Here is a 27351-nt window from a genome sequence, read left to right as displayed (position 1 = left end):
GATAAAAAGGTGTTTTTGGCAAGAGTCCTCAGCCAAGTTGTTAAGACATCCCTGATGGTGTCCACCCGGCCAGCCAGTCTTTGCATTCAGAGAGTGGTGCGTGGAAATGTACCTTAAACCCAACAGTTTCTGTTGCTTACAACTGAGTGAGAAGTACAACTTCTGCCACATCTAGAACATTCCACCGTCTTCCCTAAGAAATAATAAAATCTATTAATGAAAACAAAAAATTTAATCTATAAAAATGTATCTTAGATTAAAAAATGGGTCTTTTCTTCTCTGCTTTCCAGATAGATATTAGCTTTCTCCTGGATGTGAGTTCCCTCAGCAGGGCACATGAGGACCTCAGCATCACCATGCACGCCTCCTGGTATGGTTCAGTGTGCAACAAACGACTGTCACAAAGGACGTGCCTACTTTCTGGCAACGGCTTTAAGGGATCCGTGGAGCTGTGTTCCGATAATTGTCTATAAATTACCGTAGTGTAAATAATGAGAGTAATTTCTGCCAACCCTGCCCTAAAATGTCTTCCTGCCATTTCTCTTTTTTATTCCAACCCACCCCCAAGCTACTAACTAGCCCTCTAGTAGGTCATCATGGGATGCAGTAGGTTCTCTCTGATGCTGCCTTCTCATGTGGTTTGTCTATGTTTTGTCAGTGAAAATGAAGGTGAAATGGACAAAGTGAAGGATAACAACGTGACCTTAGCGATCCCTCTGCGGTATGAGGTCATGCTGACTGTGCACGGGTGAGTACAGAGTCCCCTGGATTAGGGAGCATTCGCTCTACTGGTTTGTTTTTTTTTTTTTTCTAATATTAATGAAAGAGGAGTGTTTGAACATGCTGAAGTGGAAAGGATACTGTGTCTCTGCGATCGCCTCTGAGTGCACTTGCCTGGCTGGTGATTCATTATTTTTAATCCACTCTGTAATCAGCTCTGATGCTACATCAAACTCGAGGCCAGCTGCTGGAGATTCTGTGCTGGAAGAGCCCCAATTAGCTTTCAGTGCGCCGCGGTCATCCTTCAGCTCCCAACCGACAGGCACAGAGTTAGGTAGTGTGCAGCTTGAGACGTGGCACCAAGCAGTGGCCACGGGAGGGAGGGACACAAAGGACTCTGCACTTGGCTGGACTGCCGCCATCCAGAGTGCACATCTAACTGTGTGGCCAATGACTAAGACATGAGGGAGCGCCTTTCTCTTCTTGGACCCCTGGAGTGTGCTGCAGTCAGAACCCTGGGGCCTTGGTAATTTCTTTGCGGATCTTTCTCTGATTCAAAATTCAACTGTGTAGCTGTACAGTGAAAGAGGGGAATGACAAAACCTCGAATGACTCCTCTGGCAATTCGAGCTGTTAGTCTGCATTTCAGACCTTTGTGTTGTTCCTCTCTGTGTGGGGCAGGCTAGCCTTGTGCAGATCAGGGGGATGCTCTTGACTTCTGATGATCTTCCTGCCTCTGCACCCCGTGTGTTAGGCTTGCACACATGAGCCACCATGCCCCAAAATCACCACGTTAAAATGTTTTTACTCTTTCAGTATTTCATGCAATGTGTATCGATGCCTCCCGCATCCGTTCTACCTCCCTAAATGCCCCTAAGTGTCATTTTAAAAGAAAATAACCCAAATGCTCCAATTTACGATGCTCACTTACTCCTGAGTGTGGGTCTGTCCACTCAAGTGTGTTCAACCTACCAGGAGCCACCCATACACTTAAAGAATGCTGACTCTTCCTCTCCAGAGAACCTTAGCTGTCCACAGAATTTTAGTTAGAGGTGGGAACTCATGGGCCATTTTCCACTTCATGCTAAATGCACATGAACATTTTTTCTTTTCTTTTTATAATTTATTCAGATTACATCCCCTCAGTTGCATCTTCCTATTCCCGCTCCCTCTGTCACCCTATTCCCCTCCCCTAGACCTCTGACAGAAAGGGACCTCCTCCCCCACTATAAAACCACAGCCTATCAAGTCTCATCTGGATAGCCTGCTTCCCCTTCCTCTGAGTGCCACCTGGCCTCCCCACCAAGGGGAAGTGATCAGATTCGGGGAACCAGAGTTCAGAGGCAGTCCCTGCTCTCCCCACAACTCTGGAGAATGAGCTGTCCCTTGTCTAGATCTGAACAGTGGGTCTAGGTTCACTGCATGCATTGTCCTTGGTTGGTACAGCAGTTGCACATGAATATTTTTAAAACACTAGAAGATATGAATTACAAAATAAAATGCACAAATAAATGTGATTTTGTGCTCTAAACATAATCTATGCCTTGATCATTTTAACTATGTAAGAAGAAGGAATCCATCTGCTTTAAAATGCCGGGTTCTGTAACGGATAGAAGTTGAGTATCAGCTGTGTGCAGGAGGGAGCTAGTAGTCCTTCTCAGAAAAAGTCAGTGGTGACGCCAATCAAAGCTGGTTCGTTTCTCCTAGCATGGAGTGTACATCCCGCTTCTCCATTTTTCACAGGATGATGAGCTCCTCTGTTTCCCCCTGTTCACACAACAGTGTTTGGGACAAAGACAACCAGTATTAAACTGCACACGTATATGGTGTTGGGTTATCTCTGCTCCCTCCCCTCCCGCCTGGATCCCTGGTTGGGAATTACTAGGTGCTGAGTATGAGTGACTTGTGGAGTAGGGACTTTCCCAGGTCAGCGCTTCCTCTGTGCTTGCTGCTTGGCATACATTTTCTAGCCCCGGGATTGAGAAGTTGAAAAGCCCACATCCTCACAAACACTTGCCTGTATAAGTCAGTGTTTGGTTGGTCACTGGACTTCTAGGCTTCAGCAGCCATCCATAGGTAATAAACTGCTTAGACTGAGCTACGACACCCATGAGGGAAAGCTGAGGCCGAAGCTCCTCAGGTTTTCCAACTTTGCATGGATTGGGTTTTTTTTTTTAGGGCTGATAAAGTCCAAATGGTAACCAGCCAGCAGGTGCGGGGAAGTAAGGCAAGTACTTATATTGGTTAGATTATGCATGGCTGCTTGGGTCAGAGTCACGTGACCTTCTTGTGTCACGTGTTAAGAGTTTTTATCTGGGCAAGAAACCAAAATGACTCTGTGTCACCTTGTAATTGTGCTATGATCCGCCTCTGAAGACAGACGGTACAGTCCCTCATCACAGAGACAGCACATTCAAATTGGCTTTGTTCCCCTCAGGGTTGTGAACCCAACTTCATTTGTGTATGGATCAAGTGAAGAAAATGAGCCAGAAACGTGCATGGCAGAGAAGCTGAACCTCACTTTCCATGTAAGCAAAGCTGTTCATGCTGATGTTTGTAGTAGATGGGGAGGTAGAAAGGAGAGTTCTCACGGCCAACTGTCCCCACAGTGTCCCTCAGCCTCAGTGACTGTGGCTGGCAGAGAGAGAGAGAGAGAGAGAGAGAGAGAGAGAGAGAGAGAGAGAGAGAGAGAGAGAGGCATATAAATAAATATTAACCCCTTTTCTGTTTTGTATTTTGAGACAGGGTCTCTTATGTAGCTCAAGATGGTCTCAAACTTGTCATCTCTTACTTAAAACTAGTTTTGTGACAAAATGCAGCCATAAAAGTACTAAAAACAAAAACCTTAATGTGGATTTGAACTGACGAAACTGGAGAAATTCTGACGATGGCTCTTCTGTTTACTTTGCACCTCACACACTTCACTTTGCCTAGTGAACACTCACCTCGAAGCTCAGTCGTTTCTGTATTTACAATTATGAAAAAAAGATTTTGAAATTCTTTTTTTTTTCTTTTCCAGGTTATAAACACTGGTATTAGCATAGCTCCAAATGTTAGTGTGGAAATCATGGTGCCAAATTCTTTTCTGCCTCAAAATGATAAGTTGTTCAACGTTTTAGATGTCCAGGTAAAAGTATGTTCCCTGTGTGTGAGTTACACACTAACCCTATAGCCTAAGTATTATTGTGGAGATTCCGATCACTCCAGTCACATTCAGTGCTGTGAATTCCATATGCATTAACTGAGAGGACCAAGAAGTTAATACATCTCCCCCACGCCCTGCCAAGCTGTAGAGCAGAGGTGGCACCTGCATTGACGTATACAACCAGAAAACCTGGTTCTTCCTTCTTTCTTATTTTATATCTCTTTCTTTGGGACATGAACCCATGGAATTAATGTAGTTAGTGACTTCAAGCTTTATGGAGTATAGAAGGGACGCCCTCTTTAAGGACATGTATGAATCAGTTCTCGTGCCAGCTGTTACCTGATGGTCTGTGAGATTTCTTTGTACCTCTAAGTATCAACAAACAGCAATTACCAAAAATAAAAGCCTAGTTGAGTGAGTTTGGAATGGCTTTTTTCTTTCTTTTTTTTTTTTTTTTTTTTTTTTAAATCTATTTGGATTCCAGATTTAGATGCTAGGATGTATAATTGTAAGCAAAGAAACTTTAAACTTAGGCCAGTATCCACCTGCTGTTTTTCTTTTCCATTTCCGTAAAGTTGTCAACCTAAAACCTGCTATAATTTGGTTAGGGCTCTGTTTGTGGGTTTACCAGAGATTTACTCTTTCCAAAATAATTCTCTCATAAAATACTTTCACAATTTCAGAGGTGCTTAATGTATTTTTTTTTTTAAATCAATGCAACTTTTAAAACTATGTTGTGTCAGCCCTCTTTAAAGGGAGGTGGTATTTTTCTTGTTTTCTGTCTTTAGGCAACTACTGGGCAATGCCATTTCAAACACTATGAAAGAGACTGTACATCCCAACAGCAAAAGGGTGTGGCAGAGACTTTGACAGATATACTCAAGTTCTTATCAAAGACTGATAAGAGACTCTTGGTGAGTTTCCATTCTTCAGATGGGTAGTTCTGCCTTCCTACAAAGAACCAATGCATTTAAAGCCAAGTTTGGCGGGGATATGGGCTGCCAGTGGAGTGGTAGGAGAGATACCCTTAGGTGATATTCCCACTAGTAAGGGACAAGCATGATGGGCTGTTGAGCCAGACCCAGGGGCAAGTGTGTTATTAAACTGTCATTACCTGATAGACTGTCCCACATGCCACCAAGGTGTTAAAACAGAACCCTCCTGACACCCAGTCACCTGGGCAGCCGTATTTATAGCAGTAGATTCTCATTCTTCCCATTTTAGTGACTTTATGACTGAAGAAGAAACTAGAGAAGCTGCACAGCACAAAAGCGGCACATAACTTAGGAAGAGTCTAAGTGTGCACATCGCCCTTTCCCAGAAGGCTGCGGGCCATACTAAGAATGGTGGAAACACATGTTACACTTTAGAATTTATAAAAAACAAAAATGCTTGTTTTACTGAAGGAAAGAAGATGTTTACAAAAAGCATAGTTTTCCAAAAGCTACTAAGGACATTTAAAAATACTTCGTTGGGCTCAGTTGTGTGAGTGTGTGCATGAAAGCCCTTCACTGTGTCCCTGGAGAGTCAGGGAGCAACTTGCAGGGGACTTTATTCTTCCATCCTGTAGACCCTGGGGATTTGAACTCAGGTCTTCACATTTAGTACCAAGTACTTTTACCTGCTGCTGAGCCATCTTCCTGTTACACAAAGGGGATTTTTAATCTACATAAAAATATATATTACAATTTTTCATTCATATTTTAATTTTTTTCTGAGAAAATTTACATGTTGCTGTACATGTGTGGTGATCAGAAAGCAACCACAGCTATCAGCCCGCACCTTCTAGTTTGTCTGAGGCAGATTCTCTTTTTTGCTGCGAGGTTGCAGTCTCCTCAGCTTTGCATGGGTTTGGGGGATTCGAACTCTTGTCCTTGGGCTTGCATGGCAAGCATTCTATCCACTGAGCCATCTTCTCCAGCTGCCAAATTTCAAATAAAACAAAACAAAAAATTTAATGCTGTCCTTTTATGTTCTTTTCAAGTATTGCATGAAAGCTGATCGCCACTGTTTAGATTTCTTATGCAATTTCGGAAAAATGGAAAGTGGGAAAGAAGCCAGTGTTCGCATTGAGCTGGAAGGCAGGCCAGCTATCTTGGAAATGGTGAGTCTAACATTGTATGGATAACTTTGTGATGAGGACCTAGAAAGTCTATCATTTTTGCATAGACAGGATAGTACGGAAACAGTCAACAACTACATACATAGCAATTCAATTTTTATTACTTCAACTAACAGAGATAAACTATAGAATGGTTAAGTTTTGTTTCTAAAGCATGCGGCTACCTGAGAGGCCTAGTTAAACAGCACTTGACTACCCTGTCAGTCTTCCTAGCGCTGTGACCCTTCAGGACAGTTCTTTATGGTGTGCTGACCCCAATGGTGAAATTACTTCATGGCTGCTTCTTAACTTGTAGTTTTGCTACTGTTATATAGCATAACATACGTATCTGATACGTGACACTCCCCCCCACCACCAGGTGTCATGACCCACAGTTGAAAACCACTGCCTTAAATCATCTTTTAAAGTATAATATTTAAAAACTAAAACCAAGAAGTAAAATGAAAATTTTATATCAAAGAAAACCAAACTAAGTGTCAGCTAAGCCTGGGTGTGGTGGTTCCTGCCAGCAATCCTAGCACTTCAGAAGTAAAGGCAGAAGGACCACAAGTCTAAGACCATCACAGCTACGTAGAGAGTTCAAGGCCCTCTCGTTGTACCCCATGAGACTCAGTCTCAAAAAAAAAAAAAATCAACTATAACAAAATTAACAAAAATACATTTAAAAAATAACAAATTTTAAAACTTCAAATTAAAAAGGAATCAAGTGCATTTTGGACTTTTTCCTTTAAAAGAACATACGTTTTACTAAGAGTTCTCAGAAAACAGGAGAAAACCTGAAACATTTTTTTCAGTTTCCCCATCTGGCCAGTGTGGATAATGCCAGCCAATGGAGTTACAGATCGAGATTAATTTTGCTCACATTTTTTTTTTTTAGTTGGCCCTGGCCCATGATGGGGGAAAAAAAAAAAAGAGCTAGTACTTGTTTAAATTACCACACAGTGATCAAAAGGAAAATTCATCAGGAGAGATAGATGTCCATTCATCTTATCTTCAGATATACTTTAAAGTCCTGAGACCAGCCCCAGGCCATTCACCCTTGCTGTCCGCCTCTCATACGCCCCAAGTCTCTCACACAGGCATGAAGTGGGTGTGGAGTACTGCACACCTGTAATTCAACCAATAACATTAGAAGTTCAAAGCCATTCTCAACTAACATAGCCAACCTGGGCCATGTTTAAAAAAGAGAAAGATAGGAAGGAAGGAAGGAAGGAAAAAGAGAGGGGGGGGGATTTCTCAGTGGGTAAAACACTTCCCTCAGCCATGATGACCCAAGTTTGATGACCAGGAGCCATGTGGTAGGAAAATCACCTCCAACAAGTCATCTACATCTGCATGTACATAAAAGCAAACAATAGCATTATTTATTTTTTAAATTATATGTAACTACTATACTCTTATCTACATCCTATAAATGCACAAATGAAAATAATTTTAAAACATTCATGGAGTCTGTTGCAAATCCCCTACTTGAAATACTGAACCTCAGAATTCCCCCACAGGTGATCTCGTACATGGATTTTATTATCATTAGTGGAAGATGTTGTCACTAAGACACTAAGAAGGAAGCATCTGTTTCATTTAGAAACAAGTAAAAAGGTGAACCTGAGGGAACATTACCGGGTCAAAAGTCTTGTTTGTGGTAAAATGTCATAGTACTGAGAAAATTATCTTGGTCACTAATAACTTACTGTAAACTGTAACCCGGCCAAAAAAAAACCCAAACATTTAAATCAAGTGATTTGCAACATGGCCACATTTAATAAAAGGAGTCCATGAAACAGTAAGTTACAGACATTCTGTGTAGCCAAGGTGGCATTTCTATTGACATATCTTCATGAAATAAACAATGAACCAGACTGTTGATGTTTTCTTTTCAAAAACAGGATGAAACTTCATCACTCAAGTTTGAAATAAAAGCAACAGCTTTTCCAGAGCCACACCCAAAAGTTATTGAACTAAATAAGGATGAGAACATTGCCCATGTAAGATCTGCCCTCTTGATAACTGTATGAGGCATTTATAAGTACCTTTTGGGGATCAGAAGTCAGCATGTGATCTGGTCATGGAGGACTTCTCTTTACTCAAAGGCAGCATTTCCCACAACTTATGGGAGCTCTTCTGAGAAGTGACTTGGTAGCCCCGAGGATGAGAAGGGAGGGAAGAAGAGGCTACCCCAGGTCACTGCTTCTACTAAACAGCTGCCAGGGCTTGGCTGGGCTGAGGCTAGACCAGACTGAGTGGGTAGTTCCAATCTCTGCAGAAGCCTGGGAGGCTTTTCAAGGGACCCACCAGTAGTGCTGTTTCTGAGTGTGTGTTTTCTCTACTTAATTTGTGCAGGTTTTCTTGGAAGGGCTCCATCATCAAAGACCCAAGCGGCATTTCACTGTTGTGATTATGACCAGCAGCTTGCTTCTAGGACTTGCTGTGCTTTTATTAATTTCATGCGTGATGTGGAAGGTACTCCCTAAATTAATTATTAATGTCATGTGTTATATGGACAGTGTGCCTCTAATAATTACCAACAGTAAACTACCCAGAATGCCTTTATTATTATCTCAATGCTGATTAGGTTCAGTATTTATTGTTCTTTTTTTTTTTTAATCAATATTTGAATGTTTATTCTAACTTCACTACAACAATCCATTTGGAAAAATACATATAATGTCAAAAATCAAGTTGTGTGAAGTGCGCATATATCACTGAGGAGCCTCGTGCTGATTGTCACAGCTTACCACTGTCTTGATTTTGCCCAGGTTATACTAGCTGTGAAAGTATTGTATACTGATTAGATATTTGATGTGAATGTTATGAATTCAGAACCATACACTTGTCATCTAATCTGTTTCCAGGCTGGGTTCTTTAAAAGACAGTACAAATCTATTCTACAAGAAGAAAATAGGAGAGACAGCTGGAGTTACGTCAACAGCAAAAGCGATGATGACTAAAGACTTTTAAATGGAAAGAAGTGAAAATAAGACTCAGGTTAGGAAAAAAATCCTGGTCATAAGACCCATGATAATATCCCTTTCTGTGTACTTATTATTTTGTGACATACTCTGTCTTAATGCAGGGGAAATCTTCAAGAAAGAAAATATGCAAAATATTTTCAGCATCCAAATGAATGAAGGGAGGAAAAACACTAAAGTTCTTGATTTACTCAAGAAATGTGAACTTGAAGAGAAAGTTAACTCCAGATTTAGCCAGACCAACTTAAAAAGAACAATTTTTCAAGAGGAATTATTGACTAGGTGCTCTCACCTCCGTGAAATAAATGTCATGGAATGGGCACTTGTTGGTTTCAAATACATTGAGACATTTTCAAAATTGAAGCCATTCAGACTCTTTTAAAGAGCTGCTCCCAGAATTTTTTTTTAATGGATAAATCACTTTGAAGCCGAAGAGTTGGAGACTGTCATTGGTGGCGTGTCATCACTGAGGTTTGTCCCTGTGGCCTTTTCATTCAGCAGATATGAGTTTTAAAATCCTGAAGAACAAAATCCATGCAGAACAGGGCAGCTTCTGGATAAGTGGCCAGGGGTGGACTCCTTGTATGTACATATACTTTTCTAGAGGATACAAATATCAATCCACTTTTTGTCCTTTATCAAGAGCACCCAGGAATAGTATGATTTTTCAAGTTTCTCATTTGTAAAACCAATTAAGAGTTTTATCCTCATAGCCGACTATAAATATTGCACTTTCGCTGATACACACAGATACAATACGAACTGCAGCTTGCTGATGATTTAAAACTGCACAGAGAGATTTGTGAGCTGATATTTCATGAAACGTTCACTGTTTCAAATGAAGCAGATATGAATATTTGCTGGGATAGTGGTGTTTTTCTTGTTCTGGTTAAATATATATTAACCAGGAGTGTAAAGAAACATAAATGAAGATACAAGTCCATATATGGAACTGCAAATCACTGATTAAGCTTGTATGCAGCGATATAATAAATGTAACAAAATCCCACGGGATATGTATGTTTGATGCCATTGCACAAGGAAATATTTTTACCTGGGTTTTACATAATTTGTTTGTAATTACCATCATTTTTGTAGTATTTATTTTATATGTGTGGTTAGGTGAATGTAACTTTTCATCTGGATCTATTATGTATCAGAAAGCTATGGCCAGATTTTGAACATGTGTTGGGTAAAAGGGGCAGCCTTCAGTATTACAGAGAGTGATCACTTTACAGGAAGTCTCTGCTGCCAGCTGGCCCTTCCTCAGGTTTCCTGGTTCACGAGAGTTGCCTGCTCACAAGCCTGAGGTCTGCGGCTGCAGAGCCAGAGCTGTGCTGAGGCTTGCAAGTGAGTTTTGAGTGATGAAACTCAGTCACAAAGCCTCAATTCTGGTTGCACAAAAAACAAAAATTAATTAAATGCTTGTATTCTTAAAGGATACTTTTTCGTGTGTCAAAGGCATATGTATATGGTTTTCTCAAAAATTTCAAATAGTTATTTCATGAGGATGGCAAAGTTAATACATGAAAATCAATATCAATTTAGACCTACCTTTTTAAGAGACAGTCTCTGAGGAAAATTAAATTTGGATCATTACTCTGAAAACTGACTGCTCTGATTGGCCAAGGCCTACCTTTCAGGTACAACAGAACACAGCTACCTCCTGGACTGCATTTCTGCCCAGTTAGACGGATATTTTATGTATATATTTTAAATAAAGCTTAGAAGTTTACCTGTATAATAAGCTTAAAAATATTGTTACTTCAAAAGATGCCATTATGTGTTGTTCCCCCAGCAGTACAAAGATTTTTTTTAAATTAAGTGGTTGTTTGTAGTTAGACAACTAGCTCATTGTGGAGTTTGAAATTTTTAAAAAAAATCTATCATTTACAGAAAATACTAAAATATTATCTTCAACAATAGATCTAACAAACATTTTCCAAAAGTTAGAAATTTATATTGATTTCATATTTTATCTTGATTTCCAAATACCTAGATACTATTTTAATTACATTAAAATAGATGTTTTTAACTACATTCAATGGATATTTTCATTCAAGAACTGCATTTTTATTGATTCTGCCATAAGAAATGTCTACTTTACATATCTCTTTTATATGCAATTACATGCTACTTTGGAATCATTCATTTCTTCCAGGCTTCCTCCATAAAGCCTGATCAGTCTTGGGTGTAGCCTGTAAAGAATAATATAAACTTGAGTATTTCACTTGCTTGCTCCTATTATTTTTCACACACCTCTCATGAGTGTGGTACATAAATTACATACATTCATAGCAGGGCCGCAAGCTGAAGAACCTTAAACACCAACATCTGTGACTGTTCCAGAGCTTTCTTAACCACTTTTCCTGACTGGATAGTATCCTCTGGTGCCTTTGTGAAGAGAAAGTTGTCTGAGAGCATGCCACCTAGGGGTACCCCCGTGGCCCCCACCACACACTTCAGCCTGCTTGGCCATAAGGCTTACTAAGAATGAGCGAGTATGTCCCTGCCACTGAGTCTACCCGTTGCTCACTCTTGTTAGTTAAGATGTACAGTGTGTTGATCACTTTGTAAAGACTTAACAAGAGCTTCCGATATGTTGTACTGCTGACTTAAATAAGAACAGAACTTGAACAAAAAATAGGACTCAGTAAAAAACAGTGTTCCACACAGTGTTATGGTATTAGAACACAATTTCTTTTTTTTGGGGGGGGGGGGATGGAGAGTGTGGCATTATGCTAGTCTCAAAAGGCTCAAGAATACCCTCAAAGGCCAACAATGTAAGCTGTAAACACATTATCTGTGTGGCTTATGCAAAAATGATTTGCAATGACAGCATAAATGCTCATATTTGTATTTATTGAAAGGTGTGCATATGTCTTTTTACAATTTGCTAACTTACTGGCTTTTAATCTTCTGCTTGGGCAGATAAGAGGCAGAACCCTCACCCCCCACTCCCCACCTCCTGCGCATCCATTCCCCTAACTGGGCTGCCTTATCTGGCCACAGGGAGAGAAGATGTGCCTAGACCTGCAGTGACTTAATGTGCCAGGGCCAGTTGGTACCTCCCCATTCTCTGAGGCGAAGGGAGGAAGAATGGGAAGAGAGGGGAAGGGGGTGGGGAATTGGAGGAGGGAGGCTTCAATCAGCATGTAACATGAAGAAATTAAGTAATTAATGAAGAAAATTTTGTATTTGTTTTCCAGTTAAAAATGTCAAATTGTATGATTGTCCATAAACTAGAGCTAAACAAGTTCAAATCATAATTGAATACTATATAAATTCTAAGAATTCATCCTCTAAAGTATATGACCTGATTATATTAAAGGCAATTTTCTTTTATATGAAATGCCCCAAGAAATCTCGAGGATTTCTATAAACTACCTGTAGTTAAGCAACGTTTTATGTGTATCTCTTGAGTAGCTTATTTTAAGGAGGTTCTCAAGAATCTTCTATGTTTTCCAGTAACTGTAAGATTCTATGACTCCAATCAAAATAAATAATTTTAATTTTCAATTTAAAAAAGGCAGAATCCCCACATTAACTTATTAGCGCTACATCTGTCATTCTACATAGAGAGAGCCATACCATAGTCGGGCTTACCTAACGTGGACCTCTGATGCAGCTTACCTAACGTGGACCTCTGATGCAGCTTCCATCAAGTCGCCATCAACATTCCAAGGAAAACCATTCTGTGACACAGTTGCACGGCTCCCACCCTCCTCCTCTGGGTCATATCCAGTGCTATTACTCCGTGGGTGAATTTTCACTTCTTTAATGGTGTATGTCTCCACAAAAGGAAAATTGAACTAAATATGACAAATGCAAAAAAATCAAAGTGCTTCATGGTGTTCCCTAGTACAAATAAATTTCAACATCATACTGAAATTTTTATAGCTTTGAAACTCCGGCCAAATAGCCTCAGGTATTCTGGAAAAGGGAACCTCTTTCAGGGCTATCCAGCTCTACTGTATGATACATAAGAGTTGTGAGGAAAATTCCCCACAATGATTCTCTAATTTCTAATTAAAGACAGGCTCTTCAGTTAATCCCACCGACTTCATTATTTCCTTGGATAGCTGACTTGAAACAAAGGCTAACACAAGTTTCATACTTGGAATTTAATTCAGAAGAACTTAAATTTAAACTTATAAAACTGAAAAGGAAAGTACATAGAAAGGAAAGAGGCAAAAACTATGAGTTTTCCTAGGTGTTCATCTGCAATTTTTAACAAATGGACACAAGGTACAAGATAGCTATTAACTATTCTAGAATGTCACCAGGTAAAGGTATACATTTTCTTCTTTGTCACAGGAAATCACTGGAGTGAAGGGAAGGCATTAAATCCTGAATTATATCGGTAGAGACCCTTATCTCAAATAATGGGTGGGGCAAAGGTCAGGACTGAGTACCCAGGGTGGACAATATACATAATTTAGCACATAACAGCCAGTTCTTGGTAGCACGTCTAAAAGTGTAGCCTATAAAATGCATGATTATGCAGGAACTTTTGCACATATGATACAGGTACTGAAAGCTTTACACCAACATGGGAGATCTAACATACTCACAACATGCAAGTAGTTTCACAGAGATTCAGGCTGCTCAGAGTTGCTTATAGCTGAGGCTAGCATGGAATCCAGTTTATTCTACAATTTAAGCTGTAGTATCTCCTGGACCTTTGATCTATGTGTTTAAAATAGGGGTTTGGGGGAAAATGCTGACCCTTAATTGTCTTTAAACAATGTTTAAAATTTTGTGCTTCATTGAGGTTTATATGCAGAAGGACAGAGAGAGACGATATTTACTAAGGGATTATCCCAAGCCATTGTTCTTAACTCTGAATGATCGATGATTAGTAACTGTGTTTTCTATAAGATTATTTGGCTATCTTAACTACTTTGAAGAACTTAATTACAACACATTTCAGCATACATTGTGTGCCCAACTCAAGCACTGCTACGTTGAAGTCCTAATCTTGAGTGCCTCAGAATATAACTGCTTTTGAAGATAAGGTTTCTAAAGATACAACAATGTTAAACATGTGTCTGTGTGGTAGAGTCTAATCCAACATGACTGTGTCCTTGGGCGTGGTGAGAGTTTGAATGTAGTGAAAAATACCAGCGACTCACATGTCGCAAGGGACAGTGACATAAAAACACACTTAGAGGACACTATGCTCCCAAGGGACAATGCTATCAGGAGAAAGTAAACCTGCAGATACTTTCCTCAAAAGTAGCACTGGAAGGGAGAAAATGGCTTATCAAGGTCCTTGTAATTCTTGTTGAGGAAATGGAAGGCGGCCCTCAGTGATGAGTTAACGGAGGAGAAACCATCTATTTTAGGACAATTCCTCAGGTAAGAATTACAAAAGACAAGACAAAGAAACTGAAGAGACATAAGAGGCCATTGTAAGTGAGAATGAGTAAGGTTTGGACTAAGAGGGGGAACTGTAAAGCTGAGAACCAGCAGAAGCCATTGGGGTCATGTGAAGACATGAAGAGGGAAGTCTCAAAGAAACCGCAGCTCATGAGGGAGAATGCTGCTATCTGAAGAGAGAGTGAAAGTCGAGGTCAGACATGGACCTGTTGGACTGCGGAGACCTGGGTGGTTGACAAACTCTACAGCACAGTGAAGTACAGTGGTCCTGCCAATCAGAAGACACGATCAGCCCTTGCAAGAGTGTGTGCTTAGAAGGCAAGCAATTGAAATAATGGAAACCAAGATATCACCCAGGAGATGATGACAGGATCCTCAGAAGATAGGAGAGTTCATTTAAAAGTTTTAAAATCACTTGTGGGGAAAGAGAAGAGCTGGCAAGAGAGTGCAGTTGAAAGGGTCCTGAGTCAGGTGCACTCGGGAGGCAGAGGCAGACAGATTGCTGCGAGTTCAAGGCCAACCTGATCTATAAATGGAGACTAGGACAGCCAGGGCTACACGTACAAACCTTGTCTCAAGAGAAAACAAAACAAAGCAAAAAACAAAATTGGCGGGGAGGGGGCTGAAGGGTAGCTTTACCCTCTATTTTACTGTGCTGGAAGCCACTGTAAAAGTTGTGAGGTTATCTTCAATCTGTTCTATAGCTGTTCACAAATATTATCATGCCAACCATGAAAACATGCTCAGAGAAGGAAATGCTAAAACAATTTGGAATTTTTTTCCTTCCTACATATCAGCACTGCTGTTGTTTCATCACACAGCAGACAACCCTACCATAACTAACATATATGTAGTCTTTCTTACATGGTAAAGTTTTAAAGCAAGCATTACATATAATTTATATTTCCATATTTGGTTATTATTTATACAAATGATACAAATTACATATGATAATAAATACCAGATATGTGTAGTTCTTTATTGTACTGCGATATTATGAGGTAAATGGGGCGTGGGACTAGAGAGATGGCTCAGCTGTTAAGAGTGCTTGCTGCCCTTCCAAAGGACCCAAGTTTCCATCCCAGTACAAATGTGAGGCAGCTTCCAACCACCTGTGACCCCAGCTCAAGAAAATCTAAGACCCTCTTGTGACTCCCACAGGCAAATAGAAATTCACAAAGACTCAGTCTCTCTCTCTCCCTCCCTCTCCCTCCCTCCCACCCCCTCTGATGTGTAGGATTAGAGTACTGGATCAACAGCCAGCCTCTGATGGTTGTCTGGATCTACTGTCCTCTTCTTCCCACTTGTCCTCAAGCACCATGCATACCCTTAGAAATATATCAGCCTCCAGGGTTTTATAGCCACATCTGTGTACTTCAAGACTAACAGCTGGATCGTGCCGTGTGCCCAAGAGTACAGCTCATCACAGGTACTATTTCTCTTTTAGTCTAACCACGTAAGTGGAAATAGCTCTATATAAGTTTTGAATAACATCTATAAAATGGATTTTAAGCACATATCTGCAAATATATTCCAATGCCTGACTATGAATCAGGCTGTAAGCAAATGTCAGGAAAATCTTAGCATCATACTTTGAGAATCTGCTGCTGTAACCAAGAAGGCTAAACTCTCAGATTTTACTACTTTTCATTCTAAAGAACAGCCTGTGTGTGTGTGCGTGTGTATGTGCGTAACTGTAGCCCTAACTTCCCTTACTTTTCAATGTAATACTAGAATTTTGGTTTTTCCTTACACAAGGAAAAAAAGTATAACTCATGTGTCAAAAGAAGCAAATGCATGTTAGTTCTGGCACACATTATATCAAATTTTGAAAGAAAGGCTGAGGGAAAAGATGATTAATGTAGGCAGAAGAAAATAAACGTCTCTCACTAGGTAAAACTTGATGTTAATCGCTGAAGCATCTTTCTCTATATGATTAATAGCTTTGCCAAAAAAAAAAAAAAAAAAAAATAGTCACAAAAAGACATGACCATACCTGATTCTTTACACTGGAGTATCTTTTTAGGTGCTTTACAAATTCTGGCCGAGTGGTGTTCCTTACAACAGTAAGAGCCATGCTTCCATTATTTAATCTGAAATTAAACATTTGTACTTGACAACAAGGAGTTTATTAACAGACTGTATCTGAAACCACACATATCATTTTGTCTAACAAATATAGTGCTCACTAGAGGATACTGACAAGTATCCAAATTTCCATGCTGAAATGACCTAAACATTTTAAACTATATTCTGCTGTGCTGTTGAAGTGAGAGAGCCTTTCAAATTAGTTTTATTAATCCTCAGGGTTTCTCCTCAGCAAAACCTTGTGACAGAGCCCTTCAAACATCAAACTTCGATTCTCTTTTAATCACATCAAGAAGTAATATTAAATATACCTTAATTATTTAAGAATTCTAAACATGAAGCTCTGTATGCTTTTAAAAAGTACATTATGACAGAGTGAACATTTACAAATAGTCTGAGATGACCCATGGCTCCATGTTTTTCTAAAATCCAAACAGTGGCTAAAGTGTTTATTTATGGGCAGAAGGTCTAAGTAACATAGAAGACAAAATGAATCAAAGTGCCTGGGTAAAGGGGATGGAGTGAACAGTCGCCACCACATGTGTTCAGCCAAATAATAGAGCATTTTAATCTTGCATAATGTCTACCCAATACAAGAGACTAAACCTACAGGAGGTTCAGGGATCAAGATAGAACAGAGATTGAGGGAATGTCCAACCAATGCCTGGCCCAACCTGAGACTCACAGCCAGGAGCCTAGCATAGCTGTCCTCTAAGAGGCTCCACCCAGCAGCAGATCAAAACAGATGCTGAGACTCCAGCCAAATATTGGGCAAAACAGAGTTTTGTGGAAAAGTGGATTGAAGGACCTAGAAGTGACAGGAGCTCCACAAGAAGACCAACACAGCCAACTAACCAGGACCCAGAGGACCTTGAGGAGACTGAAGCACTAACCAAGGATCATGCATAGACTGGACCTAGGCCCTCTACACAGATGTAGCCGATGGGCAGCTCAGGCTTCCTGTGGATCCCCTAGTAAGGGGAATGGGGGCTGTCCCTGACATAGACCCTGCTGCCTGTTTTTTATCACTCCTCCCTGGCAGAGTTGCCTCACCAGGCCACAGGGGAAGAGGATGTGATCAGTCCTGATTTGGCTTGGTGAGCTGGGGGTGGAGGCCTTTTCTGAGGAGTAGGGGAGGGAGATAGGGGAAAAGGGAAAGAGGATGGACCGGGAAGAGAAGAGGGAGGGTGCTATCATCAGGATGTAAAGTTACTAAATTAATTAATTAATTTTAAAAAAGAGAGAGAGACTATAAATCTAAAGGTGTGCTTTAGAGCAAACACAGCCAGCCACAAATGCATTAGTTTTAGAAGGCATTTTACAGAAATACATACAAGTAATTTCATGTTTGATTTTAGTGCAAACACGAAGTTGTCCCCAAAATAACAATGACACTCAAAGGAGCCTTTAACCTTATGGAGGCTCAGGCTAGAGCTGTGAGGAACCTTAGATGTCACTTCATTGTCCAGTCATTCTATGTAAGGATGGACCATTCCCAGTGGAAGGCATGCAATGGCAATCAAAGAGTAGCTAGCAGCAGAACTCTTAACTGCTAAAGGGGGTCCAATGCTCCTCCTACCCACAATGTTGTCTTTTCCCCCTGGAAACAAACAGCACCAGAGTGTTCATGGCATGGCCTTTATACATCATGTTTCTTGCTTATATCATTTTATAAATAGTATCTCTTCTCCTTTGTTCTACATGATTGCTTTCAGAAAAGAACTACTTTTAGATTAAAAATGAACATTTGCTTAAAAGAATGTGCAGAAGAAAGAATACCCCTAACTCTATGAAGATATAAGATGTCTTACTGCATATCTCATTAAAATGTAGCCAAGAGATTTCTGTGCACCACTGTTCATATTAAGCAAAACCAAATGTCTCTCTTAACTGAAAACATCAATCCAAGACAGATCCCCTGCCAGAGAGCATGCTCATACCTACAGAGACGTCTCTCCAGCCCTCATAGTAAAGATATGTTTGTGTTAAAAATTGCAGAGAAGAGACATTCACAAGAAACATCAACGTTAGTATAATAGTCTTAACAAGTAGTGAAGTGAAAGCAAACAAAAGAGGCATAACACAATTCTGTCAACAAGACCCAAAGGACACTTCATCCAGAGGGTTAGTAAAATTCCAGTAATTATGTGACAATTTTTTTGTCTTTTTTTTACAGTTCAATACTTGTTCACAATCTATTGGGTAGACAAATCTTTTAGGAAGACTTAATATCATACAAAGAAAAACTACCTTTTAACCCATAATTCTTATTCTTTTATAAAACATTTTATTATTTTTGAGAAGTTCATATAATGCCATAAGCAATATAAAATATATAGGAGTAACTCTAACCAAGCAAGTGAAGGACTTGTTTGAAAAAAAAATTTTTAAATCTCTGAAGAAACAGATTGAAGATGACATCAGAAGATGGAGGGATCTCCCTTGTTCATGGATCGGGAGAATTAACATAGTAAAAATGGCCATCTTACCAAAAGCAATTTACATATCCAATGCAATCCCTATCAAAATACCTACAAAATATTTTGAAGACATTGAAAGATCAATTCTCAACTTCATAAGGAGAAACAAAAAGCCCAGAATAGCAAAAACAATCCTATACAATAAAAGATTCTCCAGAGGAATCTCCATACCTGATCTCAAGCTGTACTATAGAGCAACAGTAATTAAAACAGCATGGTACTGGCACAGCAATAGACTTGTAGATCAATGGAATCGAATTGAAGACTCAAAGATGAATCCCCACACACTTGGTCACTTGATTTTTGACAAAGAAGCCAAATCTACTCAATGGAAAAAGGATAGCATCTTCAACAAATGGTGCTGGTCTAACTGGATGTCTATGTGTAAAAAAATGAAACTGGACCCATATTTGTCACCTTGCACAAAACTCAAATCCAAGTGGATTAAAGACCTCAACATAAAACCAGAGACACTAAGCCACTTAGAGGAAAAAGTGGGAAAGAGCCTGGAACACATTGGCACAGGAGACAACTTCCTGAACAGAACACCAACAGCCCAGGCCTTAATGTCAACAATTAACAAATGGGACCTCATGAGGCTGAGAAGCTTCTGTATGGCAGGAGACACTGTCAAGAGAACAAAGCCACAGCCTACAGATTGGGAAAAGATCTTCACCAACCCTACATCTGACAAAGGTCTAATATCCAAAATATATAAAGAACTCAAGAAATTAAACACAACCAAACCAAATAACCCAGTTAAGAAATGGGGCTCAGAACTAAACAGAGAGTTCTCAACAGAGGAATATCAAATGGCTGAGAAACATTTAAAGAAATGCTCAGCGTCGTTAGTTATCAGAGAAATGCAAATCAAAATGGCACTGAGATTTCATCTTACACCCATCAGAATGGTATTTTGATCATATTTAACTCCTGTTTCTTTTCCTAATTCATGCCATATCTACTCCCTATATTCTCACCCTTTTCCAACTGCACACTATCTTTTGTCTCCCAATAATCCACTGATTTGTATTGCTCATAAACTCATGAGTGTGGGGCCATCCACTAGAGTATGATCAGTCTGCCAGTGGTCACATCCTTAGAGAAAACTGACTCCTCCTCGCCTCAGAAGCCATAAATAGTTAGTAGCTCCTCAGCTAGGGGTTGGGGACTATTAGCCCCTCCCCACACAATGCTAGAACATTGACTGGCTGGATCTTACACAGATCTTGTTCAGGCAACCACAGCTGCTGTTACAGTCATGAGTGCACTGGTACTGTCACTTCCAGAAAGTACTGTTCCACTGCACACCCCTCTCTGGCCCCTGGCTCTTAAAGTCTTTACAACCCTCTTCCATAATGGTCCCTGATTCTTGATGGGCAGTCAAGAGGATGATATGGAAGTCCCATTTGTATTAGAGCACTCCATTCACTGACATTTATTCTCGGCTCTTCCATCAGAGAATACACCTTTAACAAGTTCCTACCAAGAAGAAAATTATTTATTAAAAAGTCAGCATTAACAGCTACCATAATACTCACCTGGTGTCAGGTGCAAAGCCTCTGGGTGCCACTGAATGCAGACAGGGGGTTGCCATGACACTGACGCTCAAGAACTGCCCTTGGATGGCTTGCCATTGGTCACAGCCGTCTAAAGACAATGGAGGTGGCTGGTTACTTTCTTTCCCCGGTCACCAGCACCAGGGAGGACTTCAAGCACATTCTTTCTGACTCACCAGATGCTGGAGATCTCTGTGCTCTTCTAGAAGTAGAGTGACAAACAAAAACATGTCACACATGTGAAAAGATAATATCTACTAAATAAGAGGCAAGTAGAGAGCTCATAATTGCATGTGCAAAACTTTCCTAAATCAAAGATCCCTTAAGGTATAAATGTATTATAAGGAACAATTTTCATTTTTTAATAACTGGAACCTTCCCTTAATGTTGCTTTAATATTTAAATTCCATGCTACTCCATAAATTCTCATAAGGATGAAGACTGGGTTTAAGGCTCATGGCTGTACCCAAAGTCTGGACCATAGCAGGCACTCTAATAAGTGTTAGGTGGCTAGAGCAGTGGAGGACCAGCTGTTCACTCTCAGTCTGGATGGAGGGTTTCTTCTGAAGACAGAAGGTAAACTCTATGTTTACTGGAAGAGGTAGAATCTATTATTCTAGATTTGTCATTAGTGTGTAAGAAAATAGCCAAAGACCACAAGTCTAATTAATTGCTTATGTGAAGTAGACTATTCTTTAAAGAGAAATAACGGGGTTCAGTGGTGAAGAGCACCCACACTTAATTCCCATCACCACATGGCAGCTCACAATATCTAGAATTCCAGTTCCAGGGGATCTGACACCCGCCTTCTGGCCTCTGGGGCACCAGGCATGTATATGGCACACATACATATATGCAGACAAATCACTTGTACATATTTTACTAAAAGTAAAGCTAAGTAAAGATTACAAGAGTACACAGAGCTTCTCCTTACCTTTCCTGTTCATCCTGAGAGCAACCAGCTGGTAAAAATGATATTTTGCAATCCTCTGCCCTAAAAAAAAGGATGAAATTAATTATTAATAGCCATTGGCATTGGAAGATAGAATTTTTTGCCTTACGAGGAACACTTACTTAAGTTTGGCCAATGCTTTGATTACAGCAAAGTCTCTCCTCTGACGAGGGGACATCCATCGGTATTTCTCTGCCAGAGCCAAAGTCTTTCCACCAAAGCCAAACATGGCCGAGAAGCCAAAGCGAAGCAGCTTGCCAGCAGAGCTAAAGGTGCAGACGTCCACTGACTGTATGTGACCTTGAGCAGGGTAGTCAGCCCATCAGTGAGTGGTTGAACCAGCAACAGCAGAGCGATTGTTTATTTACTTAAGAGATGCTGCAAGGTGTCACACATCATAGCTACTAACCTTGCTTTCTCTTCACCTCTTTTGCTTTAGCAACTGTAAATGCCACTTACAGCCTTTTCAGGTGATGAGCAAAGAAAGTCTATATCTACTTCACATACAGTGAGACTAAGGATGTGATGCTGAAGCAGTTGTTCCAAGAAAACAGTTAATATTAGTTTTGCATTGCATTTATCTGAACTCGAATGCTATCCCACGGGATAATTTATGACCCAAGGGTATGCTGTGGTAGCTTTCCTCCTTTGATAATATGATACTAGGCCTGAAGTCTTGATGCAATCAAACAACAGTGCAGATTACAAATGCAAATAGTATGCATGGACTTTTCCCATTTTATTTAAAATTGTCATTTTGAACATCATTACAATATTTTTCCCACCAAGATTACAGTAAAATTTCATTTATTGCTCTTTTCAAAGCAAGTAGTTGAGGTGAAAGACAATTTAAGTAGAAGACGCCTTGCCTTTGAGCTCTAGTCAAACATTTCTATGCCTAGCGACAGAGAACTTAAGCATTCCTAGATAAGGCTGACAGAAACACAATAGTCACTTATATGAACAAAAACTTCCTTGTTCTACCTGCACATCTCTAGAATAATTCTTACCCATTATAATGTGCATAGTTGCAGTCACTATGTGAGCAATTCCACAGAGAGAGTGTGCCAATACATTTGTAGATCCTGCCGAAACAATTTAAAAACACATATTACCACTAGAGTACGTGTTGTAAATTAGCATGTGCTCTTATTACGCATAACCACCACCATGTAAGGTTCAAATGAAAAGTAATGGAAGTTTGTGCCAGAAAAGTTGACAGAACCATTAGAAATACAGCTTTCTGTTCACAGCACAGATGCTTGTCAAATATTTGCAGAACTGCCTGCTAAGCTTCTAAATGATTTAAAAGTTAGAAAATCCCACAGAATGTTAGAAAACTGGACTGGGTGTATCAGGCCAGCAGTGCAGTGCTTGCTAGCATGTGTAAGGTCTTTACTCTCTCTCTGGAACACTAAGCTAGAGAGTAGTTTATTGACTCAGCTATTTGATCGTGATGTTTATATTACTCTCTCAAAGTTACAATTCTATAGAGGCTTATTCCATTCAGTTTCAATTAATAAGCCTAAAACTTCTACACAAAAATGGGCACGAAGAGCAGAAGAATGTCTGTACTGAACAAAGATAAATGCATAGATATATAAATGAGAAAAATTCGATCAATAATGGAAAAAAATGCAATATCACTTTAAATTCTGGCAAGTGTGTTAAAAATATACTCTGTGCCTCTTACAGACCAACTCTCACTTCAAATTGGTTTCTATAGCTGAGAGAAAAACTGTTCCATGTGAAGGAAATATTTAACTTGAGTATTGTCATCTAAAAATTTGTTTGCAAGCCATAGTTTCTGAATTTTATAACTATTAGGGTAGTTCAAAAACACTCCAGGGCTCCTCCATGCAGTCACTGAGGGGAGAAGTGCCTAGTAAAGGCCCTCTGGTGTTTATGTGTGACCGAATTCATACAGGCCTCTTCCAAAGGGGAAATAACAAGCAAGCCCTCCTTCTAGGCCAGTGAAGGCATTGAAAAGTATGGGGGATGGGAAGAGCCAAAGGCAACACTGGCCAAGGGCTGGGAAAGTGTGGGTCTGTTGTGCATTAGGCCCCAAGACGAAGACTCCTCCCTGGATTTGGTTGGGAAGGGACATTTCTGTAACCGTGAATAAGTACTTCAATTTTGTCGCTTGCAACTGTGTCCTTCAGTGTCAGGTACAGAATCTGAAGCATCAGGCCACTACTACTGTCAACTAAGATGTCACTGGAATAATTGTTACATAACTAAGCATTAAGCAATAATAAGAATGTCTTAATTACTAGTAATATATAAGCATAGTTAAGGCAGAACTCTAGCAATAGTGCTACGACAAACTTCACCTTACTAACTGCTGATTCTCCAAAACCAAGCTATGTTCTGACTCTAATAACTTAATATATCGTTCAGTTCAAGGAGGAATGCAACCTGTTTATTGAAAGCTACTCATTGGGAAAAGGACAAATATATCAATCTCACTGGTCCTGTTCCAAATCATCCTAGGAGTCCTGGCCAAGGAGCTAGTCAAGAGAACAAGAGGAAGAAATCAGGAAAAGGGGACTTAAATTGTCATCAGTGCAAATAGCAAGATCATTTAGAAAGCCCCAACGATTTCAGTAAAGTTGCAGGATAGAAAATTATTATATGCATATACTGTTCTTATTTACTTATAGCAACCTGTCATAAATAAAGACAATAAACCCACTTACAAATATTGCAAAAGATATTTAGAAGCAAATTTCACTAAAGAAATAAAGGATTTGTAAACTTAAAGTTTGAAAGATTGGTGAAAGAGACTTGAGATGACAGAAAACAATGCATTGATATCTTGTTTTCATAAACTAGGAGAGTAAATACTGCTAAAATAGCCACACTTCCAAGGCAGTCCCTATCAAAAGATTCAATGCAATCTCCATGAAAATTTATATCATTTCTCATTGAAGCAAAAAATATTAGAAAGAAATAAAGAAAGAAAGAAAGAAAGAAAGAAAATAAGGCTCCAAATAGCTACCACAATCTTGAAAGAAGAGCAAATCTGGAGGCAGTGTACCCTGACTTCAAAATCTACTAAAACTGTCAGTGAAACAGCATGCTACTGACATTGAAGGCAGGTGTATACATCAGTAGAATATAGTGTCAAGGTCACAAATGGAAAACTCTAACCCTTATGGTGAACTGATATTCTGAAAATGTACAAAAAACAACAACAAAAGTAAGTTATAGTCACTAACACTGGAGACTGGATGCCCACATGCAGGAGAATAAAATTAGGCCCTCATATGACTTGTACACAAATCCCAATGACAACGAGTTAGATACTGTAAGACCTTCAATGGGAGTCATCAGACAGGCAGAGCTCCATGCTGTTCCTCTAACCCCACAAACACAGGTGACAAGGACAAAACTGTACACATAGGACTACACCCCACTGAAACTCTTCTGCTTAGACCAATAAATTCTCAGTGGAGTGGGAGATCACCCACAGGACTGGAGAATGCATGGGATATCCCACAGCTGGGGCTCACATCCAAAATACAGACATGTCATTTGTGATGGCTACCCAGCCTGAGAAATGTGTTTTTAAGTGCCTTTGTCACCATGCCAACATCAAAGAGCAGACCTCCATGAAGCTGAGTGGCATAGCCTGGTGCACACCTACACTGAGTCATTGTCTCTAGCCTCAAACCTGGATCACAGGTTATTGTGCTGAACAATGTGGGTAACCCTGACACAACAATAAGCATGTATCTATGCATATATAAATAGAGGAAAGGTACAATGAAAGTTGCTAAAAACAACAATGTAAGGCTCCTATCTACAAAGAGTTGGCTTTCAGAAATAAAGTTGCTTAAGTCAAGGTGTGGATGTAAAGGCCTGTGACAACGCTGCATAAATCACATCAAAGTTGGACAAGGCAAACTAACGGAAAAGAGCCCTAGAGCAGAAATACTAGTCAGAGACCCACTTGTTCACACATTTAGGAGTCCTATAAAACTACTGAACTGAAAGCTATGCTATCGACTATAGACACAGAGGACCTAGGGCAGGCCTGCCAAGGCCCTGCACTTGCTGTTTTAGTCTCTGAGAGTTCACATGAGCCTGCTCAGTTGATCTGGAGGGACTCGTCCTCTATGCTTCTGTCTCTCTCTTTTTTTTTTAATTAATTTATTCTTATTACATCTCAATGGTTATCCCATCCCTTGTATCCTACCATTCCTCCCTCCCTCCCATTTTCCCCTTACTCCCCTCCCCTATGACTGTGACTGAGGGGGACCTACTCCCCCTTTATATGTTCATAGGGTATCAAGTCTTTTATTGGTAGTCTGCCTTCTGTCTCTTAAACTCTTTCCACCTCCTCTCCAAGGCGTTCCCTGGGCTCTGAGGGGAAGGTTTTGATGGAAACATCTCATTTAGAGCTGTAGGTTCCAAGGTCTCTTCTTCTGTGTGTGATGTCTGGCTGTGGTCCTCTGTGTTTTTTCCCATCTGCTGCAGAAGGATGCCTCAGTAAAGCACTAATCTATGAGTTAATAATAGTTCTAGTAAAGAATGTACTATTTTATTATGTCCTTGCTCCACAAACTTCTTCTCTACTTTTAAATGTTCTTGCCTTTTAAATATTTTTTGTTAGAAACTAAGGGAAAATGGGAGTGGGGAGATAGTTCAGCTGTTAAGAGCACATACTGCTTTTTCAGAAGACCCAAGTCCAGTCTCCAGCACCCATATCAGGCAACTCACAATGGCCTACAACTCTAGCCCAGGGGGTTCTGATACCTTCTCCTAAACTCCAGGGGCTCACATTTACATACTCCCACACAGATACAAACACATACATGATTAAAATAGAAATCTTTAAGAAAGAAATTTATACACATGGTGGTGGCACTTAATGTGAACATCAGAACACGCATGCACGGCTGTCTTCCCCTCCCATCGCTTGACCTGCTGGAAGGGCTTTGCTGTCACAGCAGTGCCATCTTCTGGATCTTGGTCACTCAGCCGACTTATTGGGGGAAGGGTCTTCTTTTCAGAAATACACCCATGATGGATGCTTGTTTTATTCATTGTAGATTTGTTTGTTCGCAGATAATATGCCACAAACATTCCTCTCTGTTGTGAAAACTATTTGGTGTCTAGGTTCTGTGTTCTCCAAAGTTTCCCTAAAGCCCTCAGTTTTCTTGGGAATTCTACTAATTCTTCTGCAGTGTCCATATCATGATATATGTTTACCAGGTAACAAGAACATTTCAGCTCCTTTATGAATATGCAGAGCCATCGCTGTATGTGAAGTCTGCTTTTAACCAAACATGATCATGCAGAACACTGACGTCATGCAAGGAAATGAAATGTCTCTTTTAACTTGACAGAACATTTGGTTTTTTAAAAAGTGAGTAAATATTATAGGTAATTTCACTAAAGATGACACACAAATGGCCAGCACATACATAAAATAATGCTGACAATCACTAGTGCTGGAAATACAATTTAAAGCCCTAGTAGCCACTCCTTTGGTAACATATATACTAAGGCTGGAAAGATACAGAGATGGAAACCTTGACCACGGAACAATGATGTAAACTTGTTCTATAGCTCACATTCTCTCCAAGGCCATTCTACAGAATCCAATCCCATAACAGGATAAAGACACAGCAATAATAAAGAAAACTACAGAGCTCTTTCCTTGAAAAATATGGATAAAAATTCTCCAGAGGAGCTAGCAAACAGAATTAAACAACATGCTATAAAGATCACATACTGTCAACACATTGATTTTATTCCAAGAATGTAAGAATTGTCCAAGGTACCAAATCAACAATACAGTTGCATAACTGAACTTAAGAGACAGAAATCACATGATCATAAGATCTAACCTCTCAAAATTGCTACAGGAAAATACAGGTATAATAGCTTAAAAGATGGACATATGCAAGGATTTTTCTGAAATGG

At 39.9% G+C, this 27351-nt stretch overlaps 2 protein-coding genes across 2 annotated transcripts in view; one reads left to right on the top strand and one right to left on the bottom strand.

Moving 5' to 3' along the window:
• Itga4 (integrin subunit alpha 4) overlaps positions 1–9165 on the top strand; it is a 69979-nt gene extending 60814 nt beyond the window's left edge. Inside the window, 10 exon segments of the mRNA XM_051167127.1 lie at positions 291–370; positions 659–748; positions 3158–3248; positions 3740–3847; positions 4654–4779; positions 5850–5969; positions 7874–7972; positions 8328–8447; positions 8840–8972; positions 9061–9165. Of these exon segments, the coding sequence (XP_051023084.1) occupies positions 291–370; positions 659–748; positions 3158–3248; positions 3740–3847; positions 4654–4779; positions 5850–5969; positions 7874–7972; positions 8328–8447; positions 8840–8935 (930 nt within the window). The 3' untranslated portion in view covers positions 8936–8972; positions 9061–9165.
• A 1874-nt stretch (positions 9166–11039) lies between these two features.
• The window catches only part of Cerkl (ceramide kinase like), a 105482-nt gene continuing 89170 nt past the window's right edge, over positions 11040–27351 (bottom strand). The window contains exons 6-13 of the mRNA XM_051167129.1: positions 22428–22502; positions 21540–21717; positions 21400–21459; positions 20642–20667; positions 20448–20556; positions 16335–16431; positions 12590–12768; positions 11040–11154 (exon numbers count right to left, since the gene is read on the bottom strand). Of these exons, the coding sequence (XP_051023086.1) occupies positions 11073–11154; positions 12590–12768; positions 16335–16431; positions 20448–20556; positions 20642–20667; positions 21400–21459; positions 21540–21717; positions 22428–22502 (806 nt within the window). The 3' untranslated portion in view covers positions 11040–11072. The remainder of the gene's footprint in view (positions 11155–12589; positions 12769–16334; positions 16432–20447; positions 20557–20641; positions 20668–21399; positions 21460–21539; positions 21718–22427; positions 22503–27351) is intronic.

The sequence above is a fragment of the Acomys russatus genome, chromosome 24 (assembly GCF_903995435.1).
Source record: "Acomys russatus chromosome 24, mAcoRus1.1, whole genome shotgun sequence".
NCBI classification, from domain to species: domain Eukaryota; kingdom Metazoa; phylum Chordata; class Mammalia; order Rodentia; family Muridae; genus Acomys; species Acomys russatus.
The sequence above is the reverse complement of the archived record's forward strand: the minus strand, read 5'-3'. Positions and strand labels throughout refer to the sequence as shown.